Consider the following 17,486-nt stretch of genomic DNA (forward strand, 5'->3'; position numbering starts at 1 on the left):
ACCAATGGAGAGGCCTTGAAAAAGGAAGGTTTTATCACATTTGTCACATAGATTCAGTGGGGAAAGGAATGATCATGGTTATAGGAGAATTTTTTTCAGGTTGATGTAAAGGCTGATGAGGTGAAAATGGATACAAAGACAAGAATTCTTACCAACTATTGCCAAAAAACCCACCAATATCTCCACATGTGCAATAAGCACTTGAAAACAGGCTTACAAAAATCCAGCAACAAAATAAAGGTTCAATGCATTTTAGATAAATATTGTTCAGAGTGTTTCTAAAACTAGAAGTGTTGGCATAATCAATGATTAGTGTTTGCTGAAAAAAAACTTCTCTCCCCATTTTGCTTGCCAAACCTGAAGCTGTTCAATTAGATTAGTAGCTGGGTAAAAGAAGTTTCCTTTCTTGTGTTTGTACTTCGTCTGCCTCAAATGCAGAGAATGAGCAGAAGGCAGAAAACTACTTCCTTTGCCCACACCTTCCCACGGGACTTAGGTGGGAGGAAGAAGCGGGGAATTAGTTTGGATTCACATCTTCCATTTTTGTGCATTCTTTGCAGCGGGAGATGGTTTAAAGATTTGTAGTAGTGAGTGCAAGCACAGAATTGCTAATTAATTGTGAATACAGTATTCCAATTGGAAGTTATTTATAGATGATTGAATACAACAGAGCAGGAAAGGTGGGTGAAGGGACATGTTTGGAGATGTTGAAGAGTTCTGTGAAAAGTAAGCTAAGCTTGGAAGATAGAATGAGCAAGATGCTCAAAATACTTTATAGTAAACCACAGGATTGCACATACTTCCTTCTTCTGGCCTTTGCAAAACAATGCATAGAGGGGCATGACAACTGTTACACAGTTTTACACAATTTTAAGTTGAATGCATTAGTTTAAAATGTGTGTTTAGAGATACTATGTGGTATATCCATGGCACATTAACCTTGTCACTACTTATTCTTTTATAATTTATTATTCTTTTTTAGAGAGAGAGATACAAAATTGTATACTTTGTGTGTATACTTTGTGTGTATATATAAATGACATACTGTGTGTATGTCAATGGATTATGATCTTAGCAAAATGGAGACATGTAAGCATGTTTCAGTACCCATGCTTAGTTCCACTGATACGTCCTGAAGGGATCTGCATATGGATTTCAGCAGCATACTTTTTCGTCCATCTTTTAATATCTATTTTTCACCAGGAGAATTTTTCAAACCTCTTCAATACCAAAAGCCTAAACTTGCTTGTCAGTTGTCATGTAGCAATGAATTCCCTAAAGATTTGAAAAATCATGTTCTAAATTGACTTACTCTCTGTTTGAAAACTCTTTTAACTGTACTTGTGCAACTTGCAACTTCTTAAGTCGTGTTTTAAATACTGTCCCTGGTTAACACATATAACTGAGACTTAATAGTTTGTTAACATGATTTTGAATACTTGGGAATAAATTTGAAGATAGGTGTTTGTGTCCCTTTAAAGAAATACTGCCCTTGTATCATCGTATTTAAGTATTGTTGCTTTTTTTGCACGTCAAGTAATTCACTCTCTTTTATTTGGTAAAGCCTTGCAGTGAGAGAATTTCTTTGTCTGGATGATCCTCCAGGTCCTTTTGACAGTCTAGAAGAGAGCAGGGTAAGTGCTATGTAGTATGATAAAAAGAGAATGCAAAAGGAAGTAGTTGTTGTTAGGATATTGTAAAACCTGCTGAATGGTATGGAACAAAACATTTTTATTTCTGTGCTTTCACAAAAATTTGCAAATGGATGTATTTCTAAAACTGACACAGTCTGATTATTGGTGCACACTGATAATCTTTGACTGCTGTACTTGATCCCTGTCCCAAGATAAAATCTTTTCCTTTTGTCTTTTATGACCAGCAGATAAATTTTTTTAAGGCAACTACTGATTATAAGGAGAGTTTTTGTAGGTTTACATTCAGCACGTTGTCACAATGCGTACGCCTTAGATTTCAGGTCTTGTAGTAAAATGTTCTTGCTTTGAAACGTTCTTGCTATGAAAGGATTCATTCTGACCACCAAAAATAGTGTTCTTGCAGATAACCAAGCAGTGTCAAGTAGTGTTTTACAACAACAGCCTTTCAATGTGCACATGAGCACATTGAACAAATAATACTGTATGCTGCAGCCTGTTTTATTAGAAGTATGTTTCACTGGCATGCAGAGCTATACCAAGTCTGTCTAGAACAAGTTGTCTTAGTTTTCTTGCTTTATAGAATAACAATGTGTTTTGAAATTGCACATACATTGTTAATGCTGTAGAAATTGTGAATGTTAAGTGATGCTCTTTCAACTAGATTTACATTTACCAGTTTGTTTTGCATATAAGGGGGCATGCCTTGGTTCTTGTTGCATTACTATGTATATCTGAAGAATTTGATATGGTTTCTGTCTTATGAGCTCATACTTGATTTCTGTACAATCACTTTTCATCATAGCTATTTAAGTTGACGAAAAGTAATAAAAATTACAGGAATTATTTGTTCAGAAAATCAAGAAATTTAAGTGCTGTCTTCATAGAGATTTTGATCATGCGTGCCATGGTGAAGTCTCAGGGTTATTCTTCCACCATAGGATTTTTGGCAAACTATTAAAGCTGTGCTTTTGTAGTTTTGGCTATTAACCATTTCTGTAAAGTTGTCATACACAGCTGTCATAAAACTCTGGTCTGCAAGGGATACCCCACTTTATTACAGAATGGTTGAGGTCAGAAGGGACCTCTTGGGATCATCTTGTCTAACCTTCCTGCTCAAGCAGGGTCAGCTACTGCAGATTGCCCAGGACGATGTCCAGTCAGGTTTTGAATAATCTACGGAGGAGACTTCACGGCCTCTCTGTGCAACCTGCTCCAGTGTTTGATCACCATCACAGTAAAAAAAAAAAAAGCATTTTCATGTGTTCAGATTGAATTTCCTGGTTTTTAATTGTACCTATTGTCTCTTATCCTGTCAGTGGGAGTCTGGCTCCCTCTTCTTCATTGCCCTCCATCAGGTATTTATACCCATTGATAAGATCACCCTGAGCCTTCTCTTCTCCAGACTGAAGAGTTCCAGCTCTCTCATCCTCTTATCACATGAAAGATGCTCAAGTCCCTTAATTATCTTTGAGTATGATCTTTCAATCATGAGCCCTGGGGTCCTGGTGGACAACAAGCTGGAGATCAGCCAGCTCCCTCAGCGCTCATCTTAGATATGTCCAGTTTGTTTAAGTGCTCCCTGACCTGACCCTCCTCCACTGAGGGTAAGTCTGTCTTGCCCTTCCTTATCTTTCCCTCTGGTTGCAGAGTTCTGGGATTCCTGAAGGTCAGTCTTACCAGTCAAGACAGACAAAGATGGAATGGAGTACCTTAACCTTTTCAGTGTGATTTGTCATAAGTTCCCCCACGCCATTCAGCAGGAGGTCCATGGTTTCCCTAGTCTTCCTTTTGCTGATTATGTACTAGTAGAATCCTTTCTTGTTTCCTTTCACATGCCTTGCCAGATTTGGCTCCGGGTTGGGCCTTCACTTTGTTAATCCTGTCCCTGCAAGATGAGACAGCAGACCTATATTCCTCCTGGGTCACCTCTCCATGCTTCCAGTGCTAGTAAACTTTCTTTTTATGTCTGAGTTTAGTTAGGAGTTCCTTGCTCATCCATACAGGCCTCCTGCAACCTTTGCTTGATTTCCTGCTTGTTGAGATGGATTTTTCTTGAGCTTGGAGGTGGTGATCCTTGAATATCAACTAGCTCTCCTGGGCTGCTTTTCCCTCCAGGGTGGTTTCCCATGGATTCTTTCTTCTAAGCAGATTTCTGAAGAGATCGAAGTCTGCTCACGCAAAATTCATAGTTGTGGTCCTTCTTTTTGCTATGCTCCTGCCTGTTAGGATCCTGAACTGCTACATATCAGAGAGCATCTATATCCATCCCTTGCCTTTTTTTTAACAATGCCCAACTACAGGGCAAGTGCTACGGTTCACATACTTATTCCTGGAGTTCATTTTTAAAGCTATCTCAAAAATCACTTCTGTTTCACATTTCTGCTGTTATTGTTGTCATACAAAGCATTGCCAAAAAAAAGAGTCTTCTATTACTGTTTTCGTGATAATGGAAAATATGGATATCCTCTATTTGTTTTATGTCCATTCTATTATTCCAGTTCAATAAGGACTTGCCAAAACGTATTTATCTTTTTTGGGAGGGGTTCAGGTATCTCCCCCATTAGAAATTGTTTAGGCCTTACAGAAACTTAATCACAGAAATGTAAGCAAAATATTCACTAAATCAGTCTTTTTTTTTTTTATATGCTTGGTGATTGTTTCCACAGGTCCCTTCCCAGCCATCAGTGTTTCATGATCCACTGAAGAAGGAAGCAAAGCTGTCTTCCAGCTGGCCTAGTTCTGTTGCCCTTTCAGAACTTACAGGGAAAATTGGTCCCACCTGGGTATTAGAACTGTACCAGACTCCAGGTGTCCAGCTCTTCAAGGAGCAAGATATCTCATTATTACATACAATTCCCTGATAGGTCTTTCTCAGCTTTGGTTCACCTTTCTGCTATTACAGCATCCTTCAGAATACGTTGATGTTTTCTTATTCAGTTGTGAAGAGTGACTTCCTTCCCTTGGGTAGCTGATACACAGATTGCAGCTAGAGATGGTTTTTTTTCCAAAAGGCTTTTTTCAGTTCTTGTATAGAACAATGAAACAGTTGACAACACATGTGGAATATTTTTAGTTATTCTGTGAATAGGGAAATTTGCATGTGCATAAATCTAAAGGTAGAAATAATATAACTTAATTATATTCTTAAGGAAATAATGGCCAATTTTCAGCTAGGGCACCAGCAACCCTGAACAGTTTTACAAAATACACTGGAATTCGTTTGATCGGTTTGGATGAAACAGGATGACTGCTTAACTGGAATGATTGCTAAAGCAATCACTAAAAATTGCATTCCACATGTTCTCGGCTCTAGTAAATATGAGTAAAGCTGTGGCTTAACTGATGATTGGTCTTCAATGCCTGTCAACAAAGATAAATTTGCTATCCGAGTCAAGAAAATAAATTAAAAGTCAGCACAAAAAAAAAAATTTTGAAATGGTTATTGGATTGAAAAACACTGCATTTCTTTGAGTTGTATAATTACACGAAAACTTAACATTTTAAAGAAGTTAAGTCCGCTTCAATTAAAGCGAAGAATAGTATCTTCTTGATGTTTGTAGCCCATTTTAAAGCTTTAGGAAAACAGTGTCGTAACAGCATTGTTCTTAACTGAGCTCATATAAAATGTTTCTACTCAGTGGATTCTGTGAATTAGTGGTTGGTTGCATGTACTGTTAAGCCAAGAAAGCCTCCTATGTGGGTTTCTTATTTAGCGAGAACGTGTAAATTATTAAATCAAAATTGCACATTACTGTTGGTAGACGTCTGCTTTCCAGTAATAGATCAGCAGGCTCTGTGCCAATGCTCTGTCACTTCCTGCATTCAGTGGATATTGCATTATATACGTTGGCTCTTCACGGTAAGTTTTGAGATTGCTCACCGTCACACTCATCAGGGTGTACTATATATACGTCATGCTCAGCAGAGTAACACAACATACTTACCACGGTTGAGTAGTTAGTGTTCTTAGCATTTCATTAAACTTTTTCAAAATATTTTTTTAATTGGTCTTGTGGCTCTCATGATTGTCATATTTGTAACAGTTATTTGGTACATAACTGTACAACTTTGTCTTTATCCTGGGTGAGGGAAGAACATGCACTTTATCCAAATATTCCTAGCATCTTGGGAATAATTAAATACTTTGAAATTGACTTCCAAGTCATGTGAAAGCAAAGCTTATATGAGGGGAAAAGGGAGAATAGAGTTCAGCTGATGTTTCATATAGGCAAAAAGGTTTAAAATTGGGGACTGCATATCAAAGGAGAGAAACCTCTTTCTAAAGTCTCTTGTGAGACAAACAAATGATGTGATAAAGTATTTGCGATGCAGTTTAACATAATAAATTCATTGTTCAAAGCAAAGCGGCATTGTTTTATTAAGGACGGAACATTTTTTTTCAAGTTTATATAGCTCTTTATGGTAATACAAAGAAAAGCAGCTATAATTCCATTACAGGTGGATATTTCTGAAAGAAAAATCAATAAAGGCAGCCCACTGAAGTTAAATGGAAGATGTTCTTACATTTGTCTTTTAGGCTTTCTGTGAAACTCTGGAGGAAACAAATTACCGTCTACAAAAAGAACTGATTGAAAAACAAAGGGAGGTTGAATCGCTGAAGAAATTGTTAAGTGAAAAGCAACTTCATATAGATGCTATTGAAAGAAGAATTAGGTATGTATAAATTCTGTGGGTTTTAGAGGTTCTTTCCGTGAATGCGTTTTCTCTATACGCTCACAAGCACCAGCTTTAAATGAATTCTTGGAAACAATTTTCCCCACATAACCACACACAAAGCAATATTTTCAGTAGGCTCTTTCTCATATGCTGGCTAACAAGCTGTTGTTTAGTGTAAATGACTGACAAAGTGTTCTCCTATCTTTTTCCCTCTAAAGTAACTGGGATTATGTTTCCTAATCCTTTAAGTCCTGTAAAGATAAGGCAAAGATTCTCTTCTGCTTTTGAAATGTTGGATATGTAAAATGCCCTGCTAGAGATGAGAGCAGTGGAAAAATTGCTTTGAGTTACAAAATTCCACCTGTGCTCAAAGTTTTGACAGAGCATAGTGATCGAGTGATTGTATGTCTGTATTAGTGTCTTTAACTTTGTTCTGAATTGCCTGGAATGATGCTGCAGATCGTCCATTTAAATCTAAGGAAAAACAAATGGTGGAGTTTTATAACAAAACTTTATGGTGCCTGTCTGCCAAATTTTGTAGCAGGCCCAGGGGAGTTGATGTTGGGCTATTCAGTGTCCCAGTAGACCTGCTGAGTCAGTCATTGTGGGGTTTCCTTAGCAAAGGAGTAAATTCCCATGGTCCCTTTAGAAATTATATTAATACTGCTTGGGTTGTTGAGTCTAGCATATCCAGGCTGCCCAACAAATCACATCTTTGGATATAAGGTTTAAGTGAACTACATTTGGAAAAGGATTTAAATGGAATTGTGGCTTATTAAAAATTCTGATGTGAATACCATATTCAGTTTGTCACTTACTCCCGAAGGCAAGTAATTACATTTGAAAGATGCTTTCCCTGTTTGACGAGAAAGTTCTGACTACTGCTGGCTTAAACAGTGGAATAGCCAATAAAAATTAAATAACTCTCATTTGGCTAAAACATCATGATAGGAAATTCTGTGTGACTAAAAATAAAATAAGAAGGCATGAGTAGCAAAAAGGAATTTCATTTTTTTAGTGCTTTGCCTGAAGAAAGGATCACACAAACACCCTGCCAGTTTCCCAGACATTTAAAATTATTGAAAGTTAGCCAGGTAGTACCTGAAGTCTCAATGGAAAATAACTCCCGTGATTTGTAGCTGTAAGAGTTACCAAGTAAACCCGTGACCTTGTTAAAGACATTCAGTTTATCTGATGGGAATTGAATGCAAAAGAAACAGGTGTGTCTTTGGCTTTGTTGAAGTGGAATTTTGATCTGATGGCCCAATAAGAATTAAGCATCTTCTGCCTTTACGCTCTAAAGGCCAGGTACCTAAAATGTATGTGAGGTAGGAGGGGACAACTGGATAAGGCATCAGACTTGTAGGCCTTTACATATCATGCTGGATTTGGCCCAAACATAGGCCAATAATAATGTTAGAGAATACTGCTGAGGTATTACTTAAAATGCATTCATTAAAATAAAACTACAGAAACAACAGTAGTTAATTTAAAAAGAGGGTGAAATATAGTAGTATTGCTTTGAACACAAAATTGTTCACAAGCTTTTTCCAATTCAAGTGACAGCTTTCAACAGTAAATTGATATATTTTCCACACAGAAATACTTCGGAAACAAGGTTTTTTGATAGTTTTACATGACTGTATTCCCATTTGTAGCCAGGCTAGTCAGACTGCCAACTCATGTTGCTGTTAAGAAAAAATTACTACCTGTCTCTTTATCAAAATGTATTGCTCTGAAACTTCATATGTGACTCTAAAGTTACAATCAGAAACTTGGGAAACTGTTGAAGAAATCTTTTTATCCTGCCTGTCTTCCTTCTGACTATGTTTTAGCTATAATCCTTCTGCCATTTAGGCAAGATGTGTGTGCTTCAGATCATCTGCTTGTAATTTCTTACCTGAAGTCATAATCACTCCTCTGGGACTTGGATTTTGTAAAGCTACTAAACTGTGGTTCAACCAGAGGATAGAATTTAGTTTAGGAATAAACAGCTGGAGCAAATAAACTGTTTAAATAGCTATCCAGTGCAAGCCCTGCATCTCTGTTGCAGTAAAAGAAATAGGGCACGTAGGAGTGAGGTTAATAGGTTCCTAGAAACTGCAAAGTTTAAAATGAAACAAACAGCTCTTCAGTGATGAATGTTTGCTGTACGGATTGGTGGTACTCTGTTCTTATTTGTTGTAGGGATTTATCTTTAGGAAAAATGACTCGTCAAATGTCAGGAGAAGAAAGTGAGTGCAGTGGTGAGGTGGAGTCTTCTGCAGTAGAAGCAGACCAGGGTACCCTGGGTGAGGACAGCTGGTAAATACTATTATTTTACTTATATTTTAGGGGTTTTTTAAGTATGTTTTTAAATGTTTGGTCTTGCATAAATTCTGAACAACTGAGGAATTTGGCATTGTATTGCACCTTTCTGCAGCTATCCTATGTTTCATGAAGGCCCTCAGGATAGGTAATTTTAGATCTGGAATAAGTGATAAGTTGAACAAGCTTTGTAAGTGTTTTGTGGATTGCAGGCATAAAATGACTGTGGAGAATCATATTAGTTTCCATTTGACAAAGCTTATTGATCTGTGGTTGCAGCTCAGATAAAGAGAACTGTGAGGCATGCTGGAGTGGCTCTTTGGCTGAAAATTCTGTACCAGAAATTGAAGTCGCTGAAGTAGCGTACACTGCTGATGAAGAAGAATAGATCAGTAGCAGCTGCTGTTACCTGGGAAAGGTTCATGTTTGGGACATACTCTGTGGGTAGAGGCGTATCATAGCTGTGAAGAATTTACAGCAAAGAGCAAGAATGCACATATTGAATGTTTACATACATCCTTACAAACTATTAACGTAAGAAATATACCTAGTGCTGCTTTGATTTCAGTTTTTATCTAGCCTTTATATATTTAATATATTGAAGTCTTAATAAGGGCTAAAATCAGCTGAAGTTTAGATAGTGTACATACACAATTTGGCTGACTTTCCTAGAGGAGTGACGAAAACTTCACATTAAATCACCAAACGCATCTAACTAGCATGTTGTATGTTGCCACTGATGTGACACATTTGATGTGTTCATCTGTTTCGTATTTGTGTTTTCATATTCTTATAGCCATAAATTAATGCTTGTTGAAGTAAAAATGGACTCATCTTATGTTTAATAAGAGTGTAGAATGTGTTGGTTTTAATTTCTAAAGTTGAAAAATATTTCTCTGGAAATTTTAATGCAATGCAATAGGAAAACTTACAGTACCAAGAGAAAAGTACTTACAAAATGGGATTATAGTTGGACATTTTAAAATAAACTGGTCATTTTTGCTGAAGGAACGAATATGAGACCCCCAAAACACTGTGTATTTTCATCCCAAGATAGCATTCTGTAATACTTTTTGTTCGGTAATGCTGCTTTTAAAATCTGGGATACCTTTGCTATATACCCATGTAACAATGAAGTCGGTGAGTTTGCCTTTCACTCGGAACACTACCTCTTACCATCTTGCTAATACATTCACGGTTGTTTAAAAATATTCCAGATTATATGGAGATGATTGAAAGACTTGTAAAGAAGCCATAATTTTTTCCTGCACAGTTCGTAACTACATGGAATCTAGTTGCGATGTATTTTTGTTTCAATATATTGTACACATGGGCATATTGCTACATGTGCTCTATAGCCTATTTTTCAAAATGTATTAAGACAGGAGATGCACTTTATAATTAAGACTCCATTGTGCCAAGTTCAGTTGGCTAATTGGTTGAGAAAGGGGAGTTGCAGGGAGAGGATTATGTAGTGCCTTTTTGTATTTTACTTGTTCATTACTGCAGAAGTTTGTTACAGTGCTCTGGGTCAGCTCTGTGGAATCTTTGATGCAGCTTGTTTCTGTTCTTCACTTATTTACTGAAAGTGCCTTGTTTTATTCTGCTTTTCCAATAGGAAGAATGCTGTTTTGTTTTAATCTTTTTTTTTCGCCCTATACCACCCACATTGTTGTTTAATGTTGTCAATATGCAGTGTCTTTGTGCTGGAGTTTTCAAAGGGAGCTTTGTACTTCAGGCTGTGCATACAATGACCGTCATGCAGAACTGTATAAACCTTCCTGGTGAAATAAAACTATGGACAAAACACCTGTCTTCTCTTTTCCGTTGTAGAAAAAATGTTCAATGCCTTGTCTAGTAAAAGGATAAAAATACTGTTAGAAAGAGACATTTCTTACCTCAGCGATTTCCTACAGTTACTCAGCTTTTGATCTGAGTTCTGTTTGTACCAAAAATTGTCTGCATGAAAAAGAATGAGAATTCTGTAACAAGACACCAGAAAACTTACTGTACTTCTGTTGAAGATTAAAATAAAAAAGGAACTAATTTTTTTTTATATATTCTACGTGAATCCTCATAGATGTTGAGTGAACTCAATAAAGTTTTTGACACCTGGTTGAAAATTCATGTAATCTTTTGTCAGATGTCACTTACATACTTGAAAAGAAAGTTGAACTGTGTATATTGAAATAGTGTTAGGTTTACTACTATAAATGTTTTAAAAATCTTGAAAAGGTGCATGGGTCATAGATGCTAGGAATTTCTAAAGTACTTCAGGTAAATCTGCTAATCAGTCCCTAAAGAAAGCATTAATATAACTTACAATTCAGTCATGAGAGGGCAAAGGAATGGAAATGTTGTTGTGCTCTGTCTTTAAGGTTTATAAGATATTTTGCTGGCCAAAATACTTAGTATCACATGAACAGACAGTTTTGTTTAGGGGAGGTCTTGATATTTAATTAAACTAAGCTGAAAAATGTATCATTTTTCACATGTATCACTTGGCCTATGTTATTGGTTAACAAATGGTTCCCCTGCTAAGGGACATGCAAAATTTGAGCTGTACAACCCATGGTGGCCTTGGACATCCTGATCAGGGTGGTTTCCAAGTCTGTCCATAATTAATTTTTTCAGTAGTGCTGGTTTCTATTCTGACACTATTTTCCACCAATTTCCTTCTCATTTCTTTCAGTGGTGCAATTTCAGTACGGAAGAAGCAAACTTCCAATTCTTTCATTCATGAGAATTTGACAGTGGAATTCTGTGCTCTTCACAATGAGCAGAGGAGTATTCAAACTGGAATTGTAGCAGAGTGAACTAATTACAAGAATTGCGACCAGTAACACTTTGTTCTTCTTTGTTGTAGTTAAATCAGTCCAAAGGTAATTGTCTTAATAGTTCTGCCACTGATTTACAATGGTTTTTTTTTTTTCCCCCTTAGTTTTAGATTTTAATACATTGTACCCAGCTTAATCTTACTGGGGTTTTGCTTGCGTTTTTTTTATACTGCATCTTAAATTTAATAATCCTGCAGGATTTTTTTATCTTCCAAAGCACTTGCAGTCTGCCCAGGCTACTTCTCTGCTTTTGATTTGTATGCTCCTAAATCGACTAAAATGCTGACTAGTCTCGAATCAAGAATGAGTCCATCTAAAACTCCCACTTCATGCCTTTCCCACTGTGATGACCCTTAATTACTGCAGAGATAATAGTCCCATTGAACCAGCTCAGGGAAGGGAGCATGTTCACCAATTCACCAAACTGTACCTCGCAGTTGTAGTAGCAGCCTAGGCAGCGAGTGTCCTGGTAGGCTGCTGTCCTCACCTCTTTGTGTTAAGCATCTCTCTGTTGCTCTGGGGGGTCATAGTTGTGGAGAAAAGGGACGTGGAAAGTGCCCGTTCTAGGTGGTATGTCGGTCCCAAGTTGTTTTTACCTTGTGCATCTTGTTAGACCACTAAGAAGTTTGATTTTTCTCTCTGCTGTTTCTGTTACTTCATTGAAGTGTAACTATGAAGCAGCAGCAATTATCCTGCCAGAAATTTGCATTTCTAGTAGAACTGATAACAAATGCAACTTTATATAGGAAGATTTACGTGGTTTTATGTGTGGAGGTTTTTTTCCCCATGATGCAGCAGGCTCTAATACACCCTGGGGGAGGAATTCGGAAGAGTTGCTGCTGCTGCAATCAGTTTTTTTAAGAAACGTCAGGTAACACAAATAGTACAAGGTCATGAATCGCCAAGGAAGGGAAGAATCCTGTAGGAAACACTGGTATGGAATACCAGTGTCTAGGGCTATCTTCCTATCATTCCTTTCTGTATTGCAATTAAATGTTTGTCCCAGAGATCAGTACATTCAGATTTCTAGACAGGTCCAACATTCAAAACTAGATAGATACTTTTCCTGTAAAATACAGGGCTTGGTTTAAGGGATGCTAGGGTAACCCAACTATATCCTCACATCCATGTTTCTTTCTTTGTACTGGTAATGCAGCCGTCTCCAAAAAATGTCTCTTATTTGTGTTCTGGGTGAACAGGCAATGTACGGACCAGTGGAGTTTTTTGGTTTACATTTTGCTTTTTTATCTTCATCACAGTTTTAATGCATAGGATCTTAACTTCCTAACTGAAAGAAAAGATGAGAGAGAAAGTGGAAAAGGCAGAGGAGATAAGAGGGGATTGCCTTGTCCATAGTTTCCACTTGAGGATTCTTCCCCTTAGAAAGTGAAAATTGGTTCAATCATTTGCTAACCAGAATCGCTTCTCCGCTAGATGTTAGTTTCTGTGTCCTCTTAACCCATTCAGGAACCTCCCAGGGTTTCTTCTCCCACAGCGCTGGCGTTTCTTTGCAGTCCCTTGTTGTGCTAACCTTTATCCTGGGCTTGTTTCAAAGGGCGACCTTTTGTATTTGGCTGTGCATTGCAAGGAAAACAGAGCTACAGCTTTTGTTAAATGTTTTCAATCTCATCCCAAAGTTTGATGTATCTTTTGTTATCTGATGCAACTGTACAGATTTGGAAGAGTGGAAAGGTGGGAAAATGTAGTCCTTTATTCTAAACAAAAAAAGATTAACATATTCTTATCTTGTAACAGATATAAATGACAAACTTATGTCATCCCTACTTACCAGTAATAGTGACTGTTGGCCATATCTGTCCTGCTGTTGCTTTATAGATTATTCTCCAGTTGGATAGCTTGCATGTTATACTGGAATGGGAGATGTTTCTCTCTAAATTTCTCCTTGGGTTGATGAATTTAGAACCATTCTGATGGTTGTTCCAGCGTCAGGAGAAGGCTGTCACGAGATGTGTCTAAGCATAACCCCATGTCACGTACAAAGCATCTTTTTTTCTTCTGGTGGGCAGGTTTTAAAGCTCCGAACTGTGGTTTTATCCAGCGTCATCAGAATAATCTGACACTAGCATTGAAGGATCCTGCCTACCAAGGGTCAGTGCGAGTTACATTTAGGGTGCCCAGAGCACAGGATGCTTCTGACAGACAGGCGTGGTTCACTGGCATTTAGAGGTAACAGGAAGGCTGAAGGAGCTATGCAAATGGCCGAAGTTACTGCACCCTCAAATGTAAATCTGTGTAGCTGGATGAATCAGAAAGCCTGACGTGTAGGCCATTTTTACTTAACAGATAATGAAAAATTTTAACATGAAGTCTTTCTGCAATGGAACAGCACCTGACGCTAAAATTACAGTTCAGGAAAGCTAATGATGTTCTAGCTGAACTGGCAAAGCTTCTCTTTCTCTTTTTATACCTTCAACCTCCAACCAACCGGCAGAAAAGTCATCTGCAACACATCTGTCTCGTGTGTAACCAGATCCTTACCCTCTGCCTGTCCCCGTTCGCGTGACTTGTGCCTTTTCTGTCACATCAAGGATATCGCAGGGGACCAGCCCAGGCTGGAGTTCTGGTATTGCTTGTGAAGATCCCAAACTGCAAGCAGGGCAGCATGGCTCTGGAGAAAGAGGAGACTTGGAAGTGGGAGTGGTAAACCTGAGTAATAATTTCAGTCCAGTCCTGAAAATTGCTGTCGCTGCTAGCCAGAGCTGAACCCTTCGGCTTCAGGAGGCAGGAACATGCATCATCAGAGAAGAGATCACCCCTCACAGTGCAGAAGCCATCAGCGTGGGTCTTGCCTGCCAGTGGGCGTTGTGGCTCATCAGATTAAAGCACTGGCCTAATAAATGGGATTCTGGGCTCAGCTCCCAGCGCTGCCTCAGTCTCATCTGTCCTAAGGGAAGTTCGCGGGTTCTGCACAACCCTTTGTGAGCCTTCAGGAGTAGTACTCTAACCTATGTTTTCATGGTTTTCAACACAGCCTTCACGGAGACGTTTGCCCCTTTTACCCCTTTTAAGCTCCTCATGGAGATTTCAAACGCGTGCTGTTTCGGACTCAGCGCTCCTGTGACTCGAGGATCATCAAGGTGCTCTCCAGATAATGAATTTGTCCCCACTTTGTATCTGAGAGAGAAGTATTGTATTTCCCTCTGCTTTGCAAATGGGGAAAACGAGGAAGAAAGCAATTATGTGATTCACCCTAATTGCACAGTAAGTCAGTTGGTGTAGTCCTAGCGTTACTGCTGATCCCATAGCCTTGTCAGCAGGCTAAAATTAGATGATTCACTGATCCGGTGAGACTCCTGTCTGTATAACACAGGAACTGTGTCTTGGGATATCTCAACTGGGTTTCAAGTCTAAATATGCTTGCTCATGAATTATTAGCTTCTTCTAGATTTTATAATATTCTTTTCTTCTACCAGTTCAAACTGAAAACACTAGGACGTTTGCATTAATGTAGTGGAGAAACAAGCCTCTGAACCCCCTGTGGATTAATGCTTTTCATCTAGAAGAAACCACAGCTGCTTAATGGAAATGTTGAGCATGACTATGAAACGCTGCCCGCAAGTTTGTTTGCCAGTTCATGTGGGTTTGTCAAGCATCGCTCATCTGTCAAGTGCCTAATGAGGGAAGGTTGTGCATTGACCTTTCAAGATCTCATTACTGCTTTGCATGTTTCAAAAACAGATAGATAGATAGATAGATAGATAAATGTAGTTTAGGAAGCAATTGCAACATGTGGCAAACCTCCTACAGGATCGCTCCTCTCAAATTTCCTGTGGCTCTCCTAGATGTTCTCAGCATTTCTGGTAGCCAGGTTATGGGGCGGATAGTTTGTGATGCGAAGGGGTCTCCCTTTCACCCTCGTTCTAGCGTATAAATAGGCCTGTTACGGGGATAAGCAGAGGCGCTGGGCAAGAGATCTACCTTTTATGGCAGCGGCTTTGTACATTTAGAGAAAGCCTTGCCCTGAGAAGTTTATTTTTTGTGTGTTGATGTGCAGTGTTAATTTAGAAGTCTTACAGCATACCTTGTAGGATAATGTAAACCTAACAAAACCATCATGCGATTCCTCTTATCTTTGAGTTGGGCAAGGGGATAATAACTTGTGTGGGAAGAGGCAGATGAGAAAACTGTCTCATTCTACATAATCTTTTGAAAAACAATAAAATCAGCCATTCAGTAAGATGGTGATGTGCCTACAGAGGTGTTATTTCTGCTTACGTATACAAGAAGAGCCCAGATAAGCCAGCTTCTTGTGGAGATCACTGCTTTTTCATCTCACACCAGTCAGAGCTGACTCAATCGTCCCTACTTAAACAGGCAATTCAAAAAATAAGCTGAGAGTGTTGCAAAATGGATGTGCAAAGTAATGTGTTATGAAGGGGTATTAAACAACAAAAAATGAAGCTCAGCCTTGCTGTGAGTTAACCTGAGAAACAGAACGTGCAAATAATTACTTTTCTCTATCTTTCTTTGCTGTCGGCATGCTGTAGTCAACTACTGGCATCCTCTGTGAGATATGTGTTTCAGTTCCGAATCTAGAAAACCGTGGAAAGACCAACATCGTTCACTTCTCAAATGGCACGAGTTACACAAGACTTATGATCGTCCAAAGGTCAGAGCACAAGATCTCTCAACAAAGAGGCTGCTCTGTTCTGCTCTGGTGGAGCAGCTGTTGGCTCAGATTTCAGTTTATTCAGACTCAATACGTGCTCTAGACAGATTCTCAGGCTACATAAATTCATGTCTCAACTACTTATCATTTTCCCTCATCATTTTTTTTTCTCCTATTGTCTTCTTTGTGAAATAAAACCCTTTGTGTTCAACCACAAGTGCCTGATACAACATATAGGTAAGATCTGTTGTCAGGTTAATGCTATTATAAACCTTTTCCAGAATTTCTTGGTCCATGCAGGAGGATTTTTTTCCTAGCTCAGGAAACTACATCGATTGGACACATTTTGCTGACAGAGCTTACAAAGCATTGGGAGCTGAAGGTTTTGACCTGAACAGTGTGGGGTGGTCTCTGCTACCCACAGTCAGCTATTAACTTCTGAGGCTTTGCATTACAGCCATAGGAAGGTCGCTGGTAACATAATCCATTTTACTTGTGCATCCACATGCAGTTTCCACTGTGTTTGTTTTTGTTTTAGCAGAAATTACCTGAGCCCAAGGCAGGATTTTTTTTTTTTTCTTAACCTGGTCTTGTGACCAAATTTGGTATTTGCCACTGCCACCGTTTCTAGCTTAGCCAAGACACTCTAACAGCTGCTTGTTGCAGAAGATCTGGAGGGCTTTTTCTCTCAAGCTCTTGTTTGTGCAGTGCAAAAAGTACATTTGCAAAGCATGCTGAAAGAATCAAAGCATTATCTATATGATTTATTCTCCTTGTTCTTGATATGGTTCTATTATGGCTTCCTCTTTCCAGCCTATTACCTTCCTTCTGGAGGACCATTTTGCAGTGCCTTACTTCAGGTACTCTTGCAGGTCCTGAAGGAGGATACGAGGTGCTCCAGAGTCTAGCGATACTTCTTCAAGCGTGGTACAGCTTTTCCTGGAGAGCCGAGTCAATGACCCTGGTTACACATAGACACTGCACTAGAGCAGCTAATGGGGCTGCAGAGTTTCTTCCTTAGTGGTCAGAGCCCAAACCCAATTCAGCTGTACCGTGTAGCCAGTCCTCAAAATGGGGCCAATCTGCTGATTGTGTCAGTTCAGACTGAATTTCCTTCGATGAATAAGGCCTCTCCCGCTTGGTAAAATTACCTTTAAGATCCAAATCCCCAATAAATCAAAAAGTGATTAATTTTACACTTGAACATTCTCAACAGCCTCAAAACCAACAGCGGCAGTTCCTGTAGGCACGTCCCATGCGTTCCCACCTAACGCGACCTAACACTGACATCACCACGCAACTGTGGACATGCTCTGAACCCTAGCAAGGGCTGGGAGACGCACACTTGACCGTGAAATCCCTCTTCGCAGTTCAGTGTCC

At 38.9% G+C, this 17,486-nt stretch overlaps 1 protein-coding gene across 10 annotated transcripts in view; it reads left to right on the top strand.

Annotated features, from left to right (window-relative positions):
- The window catches only part of SNX16 (sorting nexin 16), a 35,059-nt gene extending 18,742 nt beyond the window's left edge, over nt 1–16,317 (top strand). For 2 of the 10 annotated variants that reach the window (XM_087750798.1, XM_087750787.1), the window contains exons 5-8: nt 1,565–1,634; nt 6,193–6,329; nt 8,520–8,636; nt 11,332–14,015. In XM_087750798.1, the coding sequence (XP_087606924.1) occupies nt 1,565–1,634; nt 6,193–6,329; nt 8,520–8,636; nt 11,332–11,455 (448 nt within the window). In that variant the 3' untranslated portion in view covers nt 11,456–14,015. The other 8 variants (XR_015703222.1, XR_015703219.1, XR_015703227.1 and 5 more) reach the window with 8 other exon arrangements.
- The last annotated feature ends 1,169 nt before the right edge of the window (nt 16,318–17,486 follow it).

This window comes from Nipponia nippon, unplaced genomic scaffold (assembly GCF_047370975.1).
Source record: "Nipponia nippon isolate SJK-2023a ecotype South Korea unplaced genomic scaffold, ASM4737097v1 scaffold_1, whole genome shotgun sequence".
NCBI classification, from domain to species: Eukaryota; Metazoa; Chordata; class Aves; order Pelecaniformes; family Threskiornithidae; genus Nipponia; species Nipponia nippon.